This window comes from Pogoniulus pusillus, chromosome 24 (assembly GCF_015220805.1).
Source record: "Pogoniulus pusillus isolate bPogPus1 chromosome 24, bPogPus1.pri, whole genome shotgun sequence".
Lineage (NCBI taxonomy): Eukaryota > Metazoa > Chordata > Aves > Piciformes > Lybiidae > Pogoniulus > Pogoniulus pusillus.
In genome coordinates, this window is record NC_087287.1 from 5,854,908 (window position 1) to 5,873,129 (window position 18,222).

Sequence of the window (18,222 nt, forward strand, 5' to 3'; positions counted from 1 at the left end):
CTCAGAGCAGCTGGGAGGGCTGAGCCTCTTCTCGGTCGGTGGGGACTGGGAATGATGCCAAGGAAGCCAGTGGGATCCCACTACTAGTATCCATGTGAGGAAAACTGGGTCCTCACGTGGGAGTGTTATTCTTGAGGGATGGTATTTTTAACTCTGTGGCTTGTGGGGAGAGGATTCTTATTGGGCTTTTGCTATTTCTGTGTACTTGTCCAAGCTTAAAGCTTACTTTCCTTCTTAAGGTGGTTTTTCTTGAGTGAACTTTCCTGAGCTTTTTAACTCTGTGAAGCCAAGCAGTGTAGTTAGTAATGGAATAGAAAGCAGAGGAAACAGCTTCTTTGGTGTGAGGGTGCTGGAGCCCTGGAGCAGGCTGCCCAGAGAAATTGTGTAGTCTCCTTCTCTGAAGAGATTCCAAACCCACCTGGTCTTTGTGATCCTGGGCAAGCTGCTGTGGGTGCCCCTGCTTCAGCAGAGGGGTTGGACTGTATGATCTCCAGAGGTCCATTCCAGCCCCTGCCATGCTGGGATTCTGTGAAAGCCCTGAGGGTGAGGTTGTCTGTTGACATCTGTGTAACTCAGCCACTCTTCTTCATTGTGGCTTTGGCCTTGAACTGGTGTTTGTGGGAGCCTAGTTTACAGATTATATGCTGGTACTGTGTGATGGTTTGGGTGTTCCTTCCCCCCCCCCTATGAAATCACCCAGACTAGACTCACCCAGCTGGAAGTTAAGGAACGAAGCTTGATATTTACAGCTTAGCACAAGATACAAGCAGATAGTTACAGTATAGACAGCTATAGACAGAAATAGGCAAGTTAAAAGTAATGCAGAAACACAACAGCCCTCCCAGAAAGCAGAGTCCCCAGGAGGGGCTCCCAACCACCCTTCCACCTCCTTTCCACCCCTCTACCTTATCCCAGAGTTTGCCTTATGTGCAAGATGAGTTTGCAGGATTGGCCAGGGGGGTTAGGAAGCAGAAGGAGTAGTTACACATACAGCAGCATAGGGAGAAAAGCACAGGCACCAGCTGCAATAGAGAGCCACTGCAACTCTGTTATCTGGGGTTTGTGTTCTTGTTTTTATACATCTCAGCAAGCCTCTGGGTGAAGCAGACATCACCACTGTTTGCTTTTCACAGCCTAGCATCTAATTTCTTTCACTGCAGTATTCCAGCTAGCCTCAAACTAGCACATACTGAGGAGTTTCTAGGCAGGTGAAAGGCAGAGCTCTGTCCTGAGTGGGAAAGCAGTTCACTAAAAAGTGCTGTAGATGCAATGCCTGCAGATTTGTTTTGCCTTGCTGGTAGTTAACGCATAGAGGCAGTGGTACACTTGGATTAACTGCTGACAACAGCTGGTTCTGGCATAGCTATAAGGTCTTCTACAGCCAGAGCTTCCAGCACTTCCATCTCATTCTCTAAAGCAAGGCTCATGGGAAGCAAGGTTTGGATAGGCTCAGCTGCTGCTGAAGGAACTGATCTGCAAATCCCTGAAACAGATGAGCCTTCACTTCACCTTGAGTGGGCTTTGGGGCAGACCCACAGGGGTTGTCGATCGTCCTCTCCAGTAGGTTCTTCCAGAAGAGTTCACTGTGGGATCTTCCAGCAAGGCAGGCAGGGCAGATTGCATAGAAATCCTGGGACAGAGCACGGCACAAAGATGTGCTTTGGCAGCGCAGTTCTCCTGCCGGCAGCCGTTTAGAACCACTGCTTCCTGCCCCTGCTGGAAACTGAACTCTGCTTCAGGACACCACTGCAGTGTGACTTTCCCAGGGATGGAGCTGGGTGTCAGAAGGTGGCTTGTGGGTGGGGGTGTGTCTGTATTCATCCAACCACCTTCCTCTGGAAGGAAATTAAATGCACTTCATTTTCTTTGCTCTTTTGCTGAGGCACAGCTGACTGTGCTCTCTCTCTCTCAGTGTTGCATTGTTTCTCATAAACCTTCCCTTAAATTAATGAGGTGCTTGGGCCTTTATTTTTTATCATCACCAGGTATTGAGTATGACCCCCTGCTTTCCTCTCCCTGTAAGGAACACGCTGAACCAGATGTAGTGGAGGTTGTGCTACATGAGCCAGCAGCTTCTGTTCTTGCTGGAGAAGTCGATTAATGCTTTCAGCTCCATGCTGGGACCTGAGCCATTGTTCTCACATTAAAGGAAATACTTCTGGAAAATTGGGGGGTTCTGTTCATTAAAATGATAATAGTCTTAATTTTTCTGATCTTTCATTCTTTTGCTGGGATTTTTTTTTAAGCCAGAAATCAGTGTTGAAATACTCTTCCTTCCTTCCTTTCTTTCTTTCTTTTTTTCTTTCTCTCTTTCTCTCTTTTTCTCTCTTTTTCTCTCTTTTTCTCTCTTTTTCTCCCTTTCTCTCTTTCTCCCTTTCTCCCTTCCTTCCTTTCTTTCTTTCTTTCTTTCTTTCTTTCTTTCTTTCTTTCTTTCTTTCTTTCTTTCTTTCTTTCTTTCTTTCTCTCTTTCTCTCTTTCTCCCTTTCTCCCTTTCTCCCTTTCTCCCTTTCTCCCTTTCTCCCTTTCTCCCTTTCTCCCTTTCTCCCTTTCTCCCTTTCTCCCTTTCTCCCTTTCTCCCTTTCTCCCTTTCTCCCTTTCTCCCTTTCTCCCTTTCTCCCTTTCTCCCTTTCTCCCTTTCTCCCTTTCTCCCTTTCTCCCTTTCTCCCTTTCTCCCTTTCTCCCTTTCTCCCTTTCTCCCTTTCTCCCTTTCTCCCTTTCTCCCTTTCTCCCTTTCTCCCTTTCTCCCTTTCTCCCTTTCTCCCTTTCTCCCTTTCTCCCTTTCTCCCTTTCTCCCTTTCTCCCTTTCTCCCTTTCTCCCTTTCTCCCTTTCTCCCTTTCTCCCTTTCTCCCTTTCTCCCTTTCTCCCTTTCTCCCTTTCTCCCTTTCTCCCTTTCTCCCTTTCTCCCTTTCTCCCTTTCTCCCTTTCTCCCTTTCTCCCTTTCTCCCTTTCTCCCTTTCTCCCTTTCTCCCTTTCTCCCTTTCTCCCTTTCTCCCTTTCTCCCTTTCTCCCTTTCTCCCTTTCTCCCTTTCTCCCTTTCTCCCTTTCTCCCTTTCTCCCTTTCTCCCTTTCTCCCTTTCTCCCTTTCTCCCTTTCTCCCTTTCTCCCTTTCTCCCTTTCTCCCTTTCTCCCTTTCTCCCTTTCTCCCTTTCTCCCTTTCTCCCTTTCTCCCTTTCTTTCTTTCTTTCTTTCTTTCTTTCTTTCTTTCTTTCTTTCTTTCTTTCTTTCTTTCTTTCTTTCTTTCTTTCTTTCTTTCTTTCTTTCTTTCTTTCTTTCTTTCTTTCTTTCTTTCTTTCTTTCTTCCTTCCTTTCTTCCTTCCTTTCTTCCTTTCTTCCTTTCTTCCTTTCTTCCTTTCTTCCTTTCTTCCTTTCTTCCTTTCTTCCTTCCTTTCTTCCTTCCTTCCTTCCTTCCTTCCTTCCTTCCTTCCTTCCTTCCTTCCTTCCTTCCTTCCTTCCTTCCTTCCTTCCTTCCTTCCCATCATCTCAACCCAAGAGGCTTGGGGTTTCTCCTGTTCAGTCTAGTTAAAGGAAATATTAGATTTCGTGCACTTTCTGCCAAGGAAGAGGCTGCAAAATGGGAAGAGCAGCCTGGTACAGCTGTGTCAGGAAAGTCCTGCCCTCATAGTTTGATAATGCACACAGGAGGACAGGAAGCACTTGCTCAGACTGGTACTGTGTAGGGCTGGAGAGGTCACCTGAAGATAGCAGAATCTTGCTGAAATTATTTCTTTCCATTTCTTCACATGGGGCTGTGTTCTACAGGGCTCAAGTCTGCTGTTATGAGTCCCCAGGCCTTCCCATAAACTCTTGCCCCTCCATAGCCTCAGAGCCATCCTTCAGGTGCTGGAAGGCTTCTCTAAGGTCTCCCCCAGAGCCTTCTCTAAGCTAACAATCCCACTTTGCTCAGCCTATCCTCACAGGAGAGGTGTGCCAGGCCTCTGATCATCTTCTCTGGATCCTCTCCAATACTTCCATATCCTTCTTGTGTTGTGAGCTCCAGAGCTACACACAGGACTCCAGCTGGGGTCTCACAAGAAGAGAGTAGAGGAGCAGAATCCCCTCCCTTGACCTGCTGGCCAAGCATCTTTTGATGTCAGCCCAGGACATGGTTGGAGTTTTGCACTGCCAGTGACCATTGCTAGCTCACGTCAAGCTCCTCATCAACTCTCACCCCCAAGTCCTTCTCTGCAAGGCTGCTCTCACTCCAGCTGTCACCCTGCCTGGGCCTGTGCTTGGGATTGCCTTGGCCCAGGTGACAGTGTGTGCAGTGACAATCCAACTCCGTTCTCCAGCTGGGTATGGGCCATGTCCCACTGCCATCAGCAAGCCCTTCTCCAGGGAGAGTGCTGCATGTGCTTACGTCTTGCTGCTGGAGGCCTTGCCCATAGCATGGGTGCAAGCACAGCTAATCCAAATCACTGCCTGAGCTGAAGTGCAGCACATCAGCAGTCAGGGAAAATCCTGTTAGGAATCTGTCAGCAGGTGATTAAGAGATGTCAGAGGGCAAAGTAAGCTGTAGCAGCACTGAGCTGGGTGGATGAAGTGTTCTGTGGTGAGCCTAATCTTCTGAGGAGCATGACCTCCATCTCCTCTATAAAGGTTTTCCATGGTAACCCCTCTTTTTAATTAAGTTCTTAATATACATATAACCTAGCTGGAACATGCTGGCTGATGAGAGGGTCAAAGGCCTGCAAGGACTTCCTGATGGAGGGAGGGTGTCAAGGTGTGGTGAAGAAGGGGAGATGTAAGAAACGAGCATGGAAAACTGGATTAACATCAGCTGAAAGCCCATGTGAAGAGCAGTTTATCTGCTGCTTCCCCTCCTCCTTCCTCACCTCTTCTTTCTCTGCTGTGTGGTGGTACCTCCTTGTTAGAGCATCAGCCCTTAGTAGCTCACTGGACCAAGCTGGGATGCTGTGGCTCATTACCCAGGTGTTAGCTAATTATAGTGACATCTTCTGAAAGAGATGTGAGGCAGACAGACAGAGCTCTGCTGCCTTCCTGTGCTACCTGCAAATGGCAGGCTCTGGTCATCTCCTGACAGAGGAGTAATGAGGTCTGAAGTGGAACGTGGATCTCATCTTCCTCAAAAGGAGTTTTTCAAGGTGATGCACAGCTCTTGGCAAGGTGAAAGAAAAGCTTTTGACTAGCAGAGTTGTGGGCAGAAGCGGAGTTGTCCCAATACCCATCTGGAGATGTGACAGAGAGAGACCTTGTTTTTTATGATGCATCAATGGAAAGAACCCTGCTCGCTGCAGGGGAGGGTGTTGGACTAGGTGACCTTTAAAGATCCCTTCCAACCCAAACCATTGTGTGATTCCTTGAGGTGTTACATTTTAATTACTCTTTTTAATCCAAAAACAATGAAACCACTCTTCTCTTTCCCTGTCAGCAGGGCTGGGGATGCTGCCTAAATACTTTGAGATGTGAGCTTTGGAAGCTGAATCATAGAGTCATAGAATGTCAGGGGCTGGAAGGGACCAAAGTGACCCTGAAAGCTCATCCAGTCCAACCCCCCATGCCAGAGCAGGATCACCTAGACCAGATCACAGAAGAATGCATCCAGGCCAGTTTTGAATACCTCCAGAGAGGGAGACTCCACAAGCTCCCTGGGCAGCCTGTGCCAGGCTTCTGTCACCCTCACAAGGAAAAAATCTCTTCTCACGTTTAAATGAAACTTCCTGTGCCTCAGATTCCACCATTGCCTCTTGTCCTGTCATTGGGCATCACCCAGCAGAGCCTGACTCCAGCCTCCTGGCACTCACCTTTAGGTCTCTACATTGATGAGGTCACCTCTCAGTCTCCTCTCCTAAGAGAGCTGTTCCATTCCCTTCATCATCTTTGTGGCTCTGTGCTCAACTCTCTCAAGCAGTTCTATGTCCCTCTTGAACTGGACACAGTACTCCAGATGTGGCCTCAGCAGGGCAGAGCAGAGGGACAGGAGAACCTCTCTTGACCTACTAACCACAGGCCTTTTAATACACTCCAGAATGGCATTGCCCCTCCTGGCCACCAGATCCCATTGCTGGCTCATGCTCAACCTCCCATCCACCAGGATCCCCAAATCCTTTTCCCCTTCGCTGCCTTCCAACAGGTCAGTCCCCAACCTATACTGATCCCTGGGGTTGTTCTTTCCCTGGTGCTAGACCCTCCCCTTGCCCTTGTTGAATTTCATTTGATTTCTCCCTGCCCAGCCCTCAGCCTGTCCAAGTGTGGCTGAATGGCAGCACAGCCTGCTGCTGTGGCAACCACTCCACCCAGCTTGGTGTCAAACTGAAGTCTGCACTTCTCCCATGGCAGTGCAGCTTAGTCTCCCAGCTGAGTTTACATGGGAACAAAGGCTTGATGTGAAATAGAAGCTCAGGCCACTAGACATCACAAGGTGCTGGTAGATCCCAGAGCACCAAAGAGCTGATTAGAGTTTGGCTGATGAAATAGTGGCATTTGACAAGAGCAGCATCCAGTGTGCCCATCAGGGGTCGTGTCCTGCTTCCCTGCGAGGCCTCTTCGGATCCACCAGTGCCCATGGTGAGGTGGGATGCAGAGCATGTCAGGACTCCACAGTCACGTTCTCTGCAGTATTCAGGGGGCACAAAGGCTTTCTGCAAAGTATTGATTTGTGAAATATTGTAAGAAAGAGACTGGGATAAAAATCAATAGAGGTGATGTTGGTTCTCTGTGGTTTTGATCCTGCTGAGCTTGGAGGATGATCCGACCATAATCTCTGAGGCACGCAGTGTAAAACTTGCTCCTGGCGAGCTGCTCTGTGTCTACATACTTGTCTGTGTCTCTTGCCATTGAACATCAGGGGATGTGGATGCAGTGACATCTGAGCTGATGCATTGTTCTCATCAAGCTCTGAGCTTGGGCCTGCATCCCTCTGGCCAGCCGAGCCAGCATAGGTTCAACAGCGCCCAGAGCTCCGGATAATGAATAGAGGCTGCAGCGCTTTAGTGCAGCTTCCCTGTGCTCGCAGCACGTGAATCCCAGCACTGATGAACATCTCCTTCCACGCTCCTGCTGAGCAGTTGAACCCTGGCTTTAGTCCTACTGTAATTACAGTTTATTCAATTTAGAAGCAGTTATTGTACTGAGCCCTCAGAACCGCCTTGTAGTGCTAGAATCAGTCTGTAGAAGAGTTCAAAGTCAAAATTATTTCATTACCAGTGGGGTAGCTCCATCCTCACCCTTTTAGATTTCTAGACAGCCCTATATCTCCTTCCCCCAAATGCAATTATAAGTTGATAGCCTATAATTTGGCTGTCACTTGATATAAGGCTCTGTTTATTTTAAACACAATAATTAGAGATAACAATTGCTGTGGAAAAATAAACATCTGTTCAGTGGGGAGACTGAGTAATTAAGGGCAATTAATGGTTTCTAGAAGTGGGATGCCCGGTAACAAAGTTCTTCCCAATTCAGTGAGGTGGGGGCCTGTCTCATCTCCCAAATAGCAAGTGACAGGACAAGGGGAAATGGCATCAGGTTGCATCAGGGGAGGTTTAAGTTGAATATGAGAAGAAAGTTCTTTGCTGAAGAAGACTGAAACAGGCTGCCCAGGGAGGTGGTTGAATCCTGTTGTGGATGGAGTTGAACCTGCTGCTGTTATTCATGCCATGCTGCTGTCATGCCAGCTTCACAAAGTGCTAACTGGTGCAAACTATTACAGGGCTCAAAGGTTCAGACTGCAACATGGGAGACTTCCTGTTGTGGTTAGCCCTTCCACTAAACCATTACAAATCCATCCCTGGGGGTGCTGAAAAGACAGCAGAGATGTGGTGCTGAGGGACACGGTTTGTCATAGAATCAGCCAGGTTGGAAGAGACCTCCAGGCTCATCCAGTCCAACCTGTCACACAGCCCTATCCAGTCAACCAGACCATGGCACTAAGTGCCCCATCCAGGCATTTCTTTAGCACCTGCAGAGACAGCAACTCCACCACCTCCCTGGGCAGCCCATTCCAATGCCAATCACTCTCTCTGACAACAACTTCCTCCTAACATCCAGCCTAGACCTCCCTGGGCACAACTTGAGACTGCTTTGGCAGAGTTAGAGAATGGTTGGACTCAATGACCTTAAAGGGCTTCTCCAACCAAAGCATTCTGTGATTCCATAAGAAGAGGGTAAGATGCACAGAGCCTTGAGCTCTGTGGTAAAGGGTTGGACTTGATGATCTATGAGGTCTCTTCCAACCTTGATGATACTGTGATACTGTGATATCGTAGGGGAGCAGAAATCTGTGTGGTGGAAGAACTGGGAAATGAAATGAAAGCTATTAATAAGAAATTATCTAGAGCTTCTTTTCCAGATTGCATTTGAGATGCAGTTTTCCTGCTTGTAATATGTAAAACTCACGTAGGGTTTAGATTCTTTGTAAGGATTAATCAGCTAATCCTTCCTCAGCCCTTGCAAGGTAAGTAATATTATCCTTCTTTTACAGCTATGGAAATTGTGTAGCTGTGGGCCAAGCTTTAATCCATTTTCCACTGCTATGGATCTAAAGCAACTTCACCACAATCAGCAGAGTTAGACACTGTAGCTGAGCTGGTTTAACCCTGGCTGAGACTGCAGCGTGTGTGAAGATAACTGTTGAGAATAAAGAGTGGGAGTATCGCAGTTTAAGTATTGTCCTTTGCTCCTCTCAAGGTGTTTTTATGCTTTTGTTTGCTTTAGGGGTTGGGTTTCTAGGCTGGCATCTTTAAAAGTTTGCAGATCTGGCAAATGCTGGGGCATGGAGTGCTCAGGAGTGAGCATCCCGCAGTACTGTGAAGATCTGCAACAGCAACCTCCGATTTGTAAGGCTAAATTACGTTACTGGTGCATAAAGATTGCATGTACAGAGCTCATCTTTTGAGCAGGACGAGGGGTGATGGTTTGAACTAAAAGAGGGGGATTCAGACTGGAGAGAAAGGTGAAATGGTTTACTCTGAGGGTGGTGAGACACTTGCTTAGGTTGCCCAGAAAGGCACAAGTTGCCCGGGTTGGTGGGAGATGTCTTATCCCTGGAACCATTGCAGGCCAAGTTGTTTGGGGCTCTAAGCAACCTGCTCTAGTTGCAGGTGTCCCTGCTGACTACAGGATGTTGGACTAGCTAAGCTTTGAAGGTCCTTTCAAATCCAGACCATTCTGCCATTCTATGGTTCTATCTTCTCTGCCATGGAGATACTGAGGCAGTCAGGACACAGCTTACCAGCCCTAAGGATTGCAGTGAGATGTTCCAACACTCAGAGTCACATGCAGGCCACAAGATCTACCCTTTGTGCCCCAGCTCTGGGGTCACTGCAGGTCAGGTTGTTTGGGGCTCTAAGCAACATGCTCTAGTTGCAGATGTCCTTGCTGGTGCAGGGGGCTTGGCCTGGGTGACCTTCAAAGGTCCCTTGCAGCGAGCTCAGTCTATGATCTTATGATCCATATGCAGTAACAGTCTACACACACTAAGCTTCATAGGAAATGAGAGCACTCAGGTTTGTTCAGCCAAGGATTTTTGTCTCTCCTTTAATCCAGACAGCTTGTTACCAGGACTGGTTTGAGCCCTGAAGTAAACCACAAATGTTTGTGTCCTGCAGTGCCTAGATTAACATTTGCAAAAGTATTCATTGACTTGAATTAATTGGCAATTAGCTAACTCAAGTTAAAAGGGGAGTGATATTTCTCTCTAGACATTTCTTTAATTGCTCATCCAGCCAAAACAGATCCTGCTGGCCAGAGCAGGGCTTTCCCCTCAGATCTGTGAAGTTTTTTGACAGTGTGCTGTGAAGTGAAATGAAGAGCAAGGGACACGCAATGTGCAGACCATCCCAAATCAGTGGCTGCTCTCCCTTGCACAGCAGTCTAGCAGTGCTTACAAGGAGAGCACTGAGCTGGTTTTACTTTAAAAGGGACTGAAAGACCTTTATTTGCCATGCACCTGATTGTTCATTCCACTTCAGGCAGAATCACACAAGCATTCCAGTTGGAGAAGCCCCTCAGGATCGCTGTGTCCAGCCATTATCCCTGTTCTACAAAGTTCACCCTTACACCATATCCCCAGGCACCACATCCAGACGACCTTTAACCACATGCAGGGTTGGTGATTCCATCACCTCTCTGGGCAGCACATTCCAGTCTGGCTACTCTTACTGGGAAAAAGTATTTCCCAATGCCCAGTCTAGACCTACCCAGTCACCACTTTAGGCTGTTTCCCTTTGTTCTATTACTAATTGCCTGTGAGAAGAGACCAGCACCAACCTCTCCACAAGGTCCTTTCAGGTAGCTGTAGACAGCCATGAGGTCCCCCCCAGCCTCCTCTTCTTCAAACTAGCCATCCCCAGCTCCTTCAGTCGCTCCTCATATGATTTCTTTTCCAGGCCCTTCCTCACCTTCCTTGCACTCCTCTGCACTGGCTCCAGCACCTCCACATCCTTGAACTAGTTACAGAATCACAGAACTAGTTACAGAATCACAGAATGGGTTGGGTTGGAAGGGACCTTAAAGATCATTCAGTTCCAGCCCCCCTGCCATGGGCAGTGACACCTCCCACTGCCCAGGTGGCTGAAGGCTTCATCCAACCTGACTCTGAACACTTCAAGGCTTGGAGCCTCCACAGCTGTTCTAGTGCCTCCCTGCCTTCACGGGGAAGAGTTTCTTCATTATGTCTAATCTAAATCCAGCTTCTCCCAGTTTGAAGCCACTACTCCTCAATCCATCACCACTTGCCTTTGTAGTATCCAGCTACATGCCTCCAGCTGCCCTGTAGCCTCCTTCAGCTGGGGAAAGGTCGCTCTAAGTTCTGCCCGGAGCCGCCTTTTCTCCAGGCTGAACAACCCCAGCTCTCTCAGCCTGTCTTTGTGTTGGCTTTCTGGTTAAAAGTCAGGATAATGAGGTCGTTGTGTGTAACAGTTCTGTGGGGCTGTGAGAACCTTAGCAGTGAGTGCAGCAGAAAAGCTGTACTTAAACAACGATGTTGTTTCATTATTTATTAGTCCCTCTCAGAATGGTAATTTGTTTCAGATCAGTGTCTTTGGCAGACTCCAGATTTGGCTAGGATTAAACAACACTTCTCTCTCTGCTTCCCAGAAGATGTCTTTGTCTGGTGAAGAGGAACATTAGCAAGGTGTTACTGCCCACAGTTGTGTTCCCTCGTGCTGCTGTTTGCACAGCTGTAAAACAGATGTGAAATAGCCTCAGCCCTGAACTCTTGGAGTTCTATTCACTCTGGGATAGAGATAGTCACCACAGAAAATGCAGAGCAAAAGGAGATCAGCCTTTGCTGAAGTCCTGTCCTTGGCTGAAAAGCCACAGAGGTGATTGTCAGTTACGGCCCAGGTGATGACTGACTGCAGTCAAGGAGTCAGGGCGAATGAATGTATTGTCTCAGCTGGAGGGAAGCTTCTGTTTCTCCATCCCCGCAGCAGGCTCTTCCACTCTATATTGCTTCAAGGTGAGCCCACCTTTCCAGCTGTTTTAGGTCTGCCCCTTGCTCATCACATCAGCTGCTGTCCTCCTCAGTGATCTGTGTGGCTCTAAGTGCCTGCAGAGCTGCAGTGTGCCAGCAGCACAATGGTGTAGATAGCTGTGTAGGCAGCTCAGTGCGGTGTTGGGCTGTCAGGCTTGTCCTCTTCCCTTTGCTCCTCTTAGAGTCATAGAATTGTCAGGGCTGGAAGGGACCTCAAGGATCGTCCAGTTCCAACCTCTCTGCCATGGGCAGAGACACCTCACACTAGATCAGGTGGCCCAGAGCCACATCCAGCCTGGCCTAAAACATCCCCAAGAATGAGGCTTCCATCACCTCCCTGGGCAACCTGTTCCAGTGTCTCACCACTCTCACGGGGAAGAACTTCTTCCTAACATCCAATCTGAATCTACCCACTTCTAGTTTTGCTCCATTCCCCTCAGTCCTGTCATTACTTGACATCCTAAAAAGTCCCTCCCCAGCTTTCTTGTAGCCCCCTTCAGGTACTGGAAGGCCACAGTCGGTCTCCTCAGAGCCTTCTCCTCTTCTTGAATGGCATCTTTCTCGTGTGTCATCTGTGCTCCATGGTTTTCAGACTGTGCCTTTTAGTGATAAATGAAAAGACAAAGTCAGCTTACACATCCCTGTGCTTTTCACCATAGTCATGTAATTTTGTCTACACCCCAACTTGAAACTGCAAGCCTGCTCCTGGTGCTGTGAGATCAAAAGCAGCCCAGTGTCTGCACCTCACAGGGTGCAGGATCCTGTTTGTGTGTGGCAGTGTCCACCAGCCCCAGGATTCACCTGTAGATGGAGATGTGGAACGTGGCCAGGGGAGTGAGCCTGTGTGACAGCTCTTGGTGGCTCCATTCAGGTGCTCCATTCCCACAGTCTCTTGGATTCACTGCTGGAGCAGACCAGAGTTAACTAGTAATCATCAAGGGTTTGAGGGTTAATTGCTCGTGAAGCTGACAAGTTCAAGCTCTGTTTGCTACCTGCCAGAGTTGCTTTAAGCCAAGCCAGTGTAAAACACCCTCTTAGCAGCCTTGTTTGTTCTCCTTTGGGGACCACACAGGAACCTGTTCTGGCTGTAGTGTATAGATAAGCTTTGCACTTACTGACGCCTTTGTATTGGAGGTTTGCTCCGCATTCAAGGTGCTCATTAACATCTGCATGTACAGGAGAGGAGACCCTGGAAGCCTCTGCCACAACCCTGCAAACACACCTTGGACACTGGTTTCTATGTGGGTATTTCTGTCACTTCCAGTTCAACAACAGCTTGGTGGTTTGCTCATAGCTGCTTCTTACTCCCTGTAAGGCTCTGCCATTACACAGATGTGTAACTCACCTGGAATGGTTTCTCTTCTGTGTCTCACTAAAGAGGCTTGTCAAGCTTCAGAAGCCCAAAGGAGTTCAAATCCCATCTAAATCATCTCTGAGCAGTGACACAATAGACTGGAATTGAAGGGCAGAAACACAAGTTCTGAGTAAAAGCCTTCCTGCCTGAGCTCAGTTAGAGTTTCCTTATAGTAGCGGAAGGGCAGCTGCTACTGCATCCTGTAGATGGTCTGAAATTGCACCAGGGCAGCTTCAGATTGGATATTGGGAAAAACTTATTTATGGAAAGAGTGGCCAGGGATTGGCACAGGGGTTGGAGTCACCATCCCTGGAGTTCAAGAAATGTGTGGACATGGCACTTTGGGACATGGTTTAGTGGCCATGGTGGTGTTGGGTTAATGGTTGGGCTCAATGACCACAGAGGTCTTTCCAACTCAAGCAATTCTGTGATTCCATAACTTACTAGAAGGGCTTGGTTTTGTTTAGGGTGGCATACAGATGTCCAGAGGAGGTGGCTAGGGAAGGGGAGGGTAAGACAAGGCACTGTGTTCTATCTTTATCCTAAAATTACTTTCAGTGAACTGAGTAGAGTGAAAAATGCTGTCTTGGGCTGTTCAGAGGCTTCTCTTAAAGTTCTGGTGACAGAGGAATATATTATCTTTTTTTCTCCTTGATTTTTAAATTATGAATCAGAAGAAGAAAAATGGATGAAATCTTAATGTGTGTTTTCTCTGCCCAGGGAGGTGGTGGAGGCACTGTCCCTGGAGGTCTTCAAGAAAAGACTGGATGAGGCACTTAGTGCCATGGTCTAGTTGACTGGATAGGGCTGGGTGCTAGGTTGGACTGGATGATCTTGGAGGTCTCTTCCAACCTGGTTGATTCTATGATTCTATGATTCTCCTACTGCCCTCTGGTACCGTGGTGTAAATCAAGAATGACTTCTTGAGGTCCACGAGAGAAATTCACTTTAAAATCAGGAGGGTCTTTTTTAAGGTGTTCAATGTCTTCTGAAAGGTTAACTACATTTGATTGGAGTGAACAGAATAGTTTCATCTTAATTTTTGAGTTTCTGAGGTAGCTCAGTAGCTGAAAGGACAGAGGGCTCTGTGCAGTGTGGTGGTGTCCCAGAAGGTCACAGGATCACAGGATGTTAGGGGTTGGAAGGGACCTCTGTAGATCATCAAGTCCAACCCTCCTGCCAGTTCATGGTTAAAACCTTTGTATGACTCAGTGGCAGGGAGGACAAAGAGTTCCCAGATCAGCCAGGTTCAGTGGGTCAGATTTGGGAACAGGAACATTTGGAGTGTGAGATACCAGAAACCTTTATATTTTTGTCAGGTTAAAGGGTTAGTTCCAGGGAGCAGTTGTTTGTCACCTTCACTGACCTCTGGACGTACTTGGTTTGCAGCATGTTGCCATACAGCACTGTGCTACAGATCCTGGGGATCTAGATGTAGGGATGGAAGTTCTGCTGAGATTTGGAACAGTAGCTAAGAGCAATGCAGAGCGATGTGGTTGCATTGTAAGAGTGGTGCCAAGCTGGGATTTGTGCTGGAAGCAGGAAGGAAGCAGTGGGCACAGCTGCAAACCGTGCAGGCTTTCACCAAGGTGCTGCCAAGTAGCTACTATCCAAGCACAGAGCAGAGCCAGAGAGAAGGAACATAAAATGAGGTTGCAGCTGCAGTGAAGTGTGAACACGGAGGTGCTGTGGGTGCTATGAGGGTCAGTCTCTTCTGCCAGGCAAGCAGCAGCAGAACAAGGGGACACAGTCTCAAGTTGTGCCAGGGGAGGGCTGGGCTGGATGTTAGGAGGAAGTTGTTGCCAGAGAGAGTGATTGGCATTGGAATGGGCTGCCCACGGAGGTGGTGGAGGTGTTGAAGCAAAGCCTGGATGAGGCACTTAGTGCTGTGGTCTAGTTGATTGGCCAGGGCTGGGTGATAGGTTAGACTGGGTGAGCTTGGAGGTCTCTTCTGACCTGGTTGATTCTATGATTCTATTCTACAGTTACTGAGTGGGCACAACTCAGACCCAGGAGTGAGGAGTGGCTGGATGCCACAACACCTTCCCCCAGCCTTCAGGCAGAGGTCAGGCCATTGCTGTCCCCAGTTTCAAATGGATTTGTCAGTGTACCACGGTCCTAATTCTTGTGACTTGTTTGTGTCAGGACTGCAAGTGAGGATGTCAGCATTTAACCAGATGAGGCTGAGAAATGATGTGCCTGCAAATAGGCAGGACGCTTGAGCATGCCGTGAGAGACGTGGCGGCAAGTGAGCGGGGAGCTTGCTGCTCAGCATCATAACCAGTGACTAATGATTCCAAATTCACGAGTAACTGTGGAGCAAAATGATGGACAAGTACCTGCAGGAAGCTGCTGCAGTCCTTGATGAAACTTCAGTTCACTTCAGTGGGGGCAGTGCATAGTAAAGCAGTAGTCTGTATGTTGATCCCTCAGTAAGAGTGAAGTCCTGTGCTTGCTGTTGCACTGGTCTGCAGTCTGCTGTGTTCAAAAAGCAACACGTCTGGCTTTGTGCTTTGTGCCAGGGGATGGTCTCAGGAGCAACCTTCAGCCCAGCCTAGGAGCTGCAAGCCGAGGTAGACTTTTTCTCATTGCCATTGTACTGTGAAGCTCAGCAGGTCTTGGTGGCACCAGGGAGGTGCCATTACTCCTCACTTCAGTTCTGACTGAATGAAACTAAGTGACAATCTGGCCTTGTAGCCAAGAGAGACAACGGCATTCTGGGGTGCATCAGGAAAAGTGTGGCCTGCAGGGCGAGGGAGGTTCTTCTCTCCCTCTGCTCTGCCGTGGTGAGACTACACCTGGAATGCTGTGTCCAGTTTTGGGCTCCGAGGATCAAACAGAGACAGGGACCTGCTGGAGAGAGTCCAGCAGAGCCAGAAGGATGACTGGGAGACTTGAGCATCTCCCCCGAGAGACTTAGAGCTCTGGGGCTGTTTAGTCTGGAGAATAGAAGACTGAGAGGAGATCTGATCAATGTGTGCAAATAGCTGAGGGGTGGGTGTCAAGTGGATGTGGCCAAGCTCTTTCTGATGGTCAGCAGCAATAAGACAAGGAGCAGCAGCTACAAACTGGAACAGAGAAGGTTTCACCTCAACATGAGGAGAAACTTCTTGACAGTGAGGGTGACAGAGCAGTTGTCCAGAGAACAGGCTGCCCAGAGAGGTAATGGAGTCTTCTCTGGAGACTTTCCAAACCCACCTGGATGCATTCCTGTGCAGACTACCCTGGGTGATGCTGCCCTGGCAGAGAGGTTGGGCTGGATGATCTCTGGAGATCCCTTCCAACCTCTAAAGCTCTGTGATTCTGTGACAGTTTGGCACACTGTATGTGCAGTGGGATGGGATCCAACCCATCAGCTGCTGTGCTGCATGTGCACATTTGACAGGAGCAAAAGGCTCACTTGAACATACCTACAGAGTGCAGTTTTCCTGCTTGTAAGTTTCCTTAATGGCCAGAGACTTGAGAGCTCAGGGGACCATCTTAATCTCAGCCTGGCATGTCCTTCCATGCAAGTCAGCAGAGTTAGATCAAACCTTCCCAGAAGATAGTGTTTCATGTATGGTACTTATCTCTTTCTTTTAATTCTGGGAGTTCTGTTCCTTATTTTGCTAATAGCTCATCCACCCTGATCCTGTCAGGGTTATCCATATCCTTTTGCCAATGTAAGGAGTTAGCAGCACTTGCAAGTTATTTGAGGACAGAGATGTAGTAAATAAGAACTTAGAATTCTATCAGCGTATGATGATGTTCCTCCATGTCACAATGGCATTAATCACAGTGTTAACTTTATACAGCAGAGTAAATTAAAGCACTGAGGGAAAGGATAATGAAGTACCTTTTTATTAGGATCATAGAATCACAGACTGATTTGGTTGGAAGGGAGCTTTAAAGGTCATCTAGTTCAACCCCCCCTTCACACAGCAGGGACATCTGCAACTGGAACAGGTTGCTCAGAGCCCAAACAACCTGACCTGCAATGGTTCCAGGGCTGGGGCATCTGGGCAACCTGAGCCAGGCTCGCCACCACCCTCAGAGTAAAACAAGTCCTCCTGTTCTCCAGTCATCTAAATCTCACTCTTTTAGTTCAGACCATCACCCCTTGTCCTGTCACAACAGGCCCTGCTAAAATGTCCATAACTGTTAGCCCCTTGGAGTACTGAAAGGCCACCAGAAGGTCTCCCTAGAGCCTTCTCTAGGCTGAACAAGCCCAACTCTCCCAGCCTGCCCTCACAGCAGAGGGCTTCCAGCCCTGACAGCATTGCTGTGGCCTCCCCTGGCCCTGATCCAACATGTCCCTGTCTGTGCTGTGCTGAGGATTCCAGAGTTGTCTCCAGCACTGCAGGGAGGTCTCAGCAGAGCACATCAGAGGGACAGAATCCCCTCCCTGTCCCTCCCTGGGATCAGCCCAGGACAGGCTGGCTCTGGGCTGGCAGTGCTTGGTGCCAGCTCATGTCCAGCTTTGCACCCACCAGCACCCCAAGTCCTTCTCCAGCGGGCTTCATTCCCAAGCCTTGTTTGATACTGGCAGCTTCCACAGTCCAGGTTTACATGGGCACACTTCTCCAGCTTGTCCAGGTCTCTGGATGATGAAAGCTGTGGAAGCAGCTGGAAAAGCAGAGAGGCTCTGTCCACACTGCAGACATTTAACCACCCAGCTTTGTGGATTTCTCTGCTTTCATTGCTATTGGGTGTCAGCAAAACCCCTTAGCCTCGTGTGGTTAAAAGGGTAGAACACACATGGAGGGATGAGAGCTGGAGTACAGCACTTCAGTGGAAATGCAGCTGGCACGGCAGGGACTGCAGCAGCAGTAAGGATGTTGGTGGCTTCGCTGCCAGGCAGTCGTGGTGCTGGCTGCTGGCACTTTGGTCCTCACAGGACCATCTCTGGCTGGAGGAGCGACTGGTGGAAATGCGTTTGCCTGTAAGTTGCCAGCTACTGGGTGTTGTGCTAACAGCAAAATCCTCCCCAGAGACTGCCTCTAACCCTTTCTTCCTCTCTCTCTGTGCTCTGTTCCTCCTGCAGGGCTGGTGAAGTTGGGGGTTCACTGTGTCACGTGTCAGAAGGTCGCCATAAAAATTGTCAACAGAGAGAAGCTGAGCGAGTCGGTGCTAATGAAGGTAATGTTCTCGTGGCAGATTTAAGGGGAGAAGGAGAAGGGGGGGAAAAAATGAAGTTCTTGGCTCTGCGTCGTCTGCTCCATGCAAAATTAATATCTTTAATTACGTGTAACAAACATCCCTGTCAGCAGCAGGATTGTGTGGAGCATAATAACAATAATTTAGTTATGGGGGAGGTTAGGGCAGCTGAAATTAAATGGGAGTGTGCCTCTGCTTTGTGAACAGAACGAAGAGGCAGCTGCAGAGGGCTTGCTACTCTGCTGGCACGGGGCAGCTGATGCCTGCCGCTGCCCCAGTGTGTAGTTGTTGGGGGCTGCT

The 18,222-nt window shown here is 48.6% G+C and overlaps 1 protein-coding gene across 16 annotated transcripts in view; it reads left to right on the forward strand.

The window, feature by feature from the left end:
* Positions 1–18,222, forward strand: part of BRSK2 (BR serine/threonine kinase 2) — a 392,408-nt gene that overhangs the window by 179,140 nt on the left and 195,046 nt on the right. For all 16 annotated transcript variants that reach the window (XR_010306690.1, XM_064163149.1, XM_064163151.1 and 13 more), the window contains exon 4: positions 17,810–17,904. Coding sequence is in view for 15 of the 16 variants with exons in the window: in XM_064163149.1 (XP_064019219.1) it covers positions 17,810–17,904 (95 nt within the window). In the remaining variant the exon portion in view is untranslated. The remainder of the gene's footprint in view (positions 1–17,809; positions 17,905–18,222) is intronic.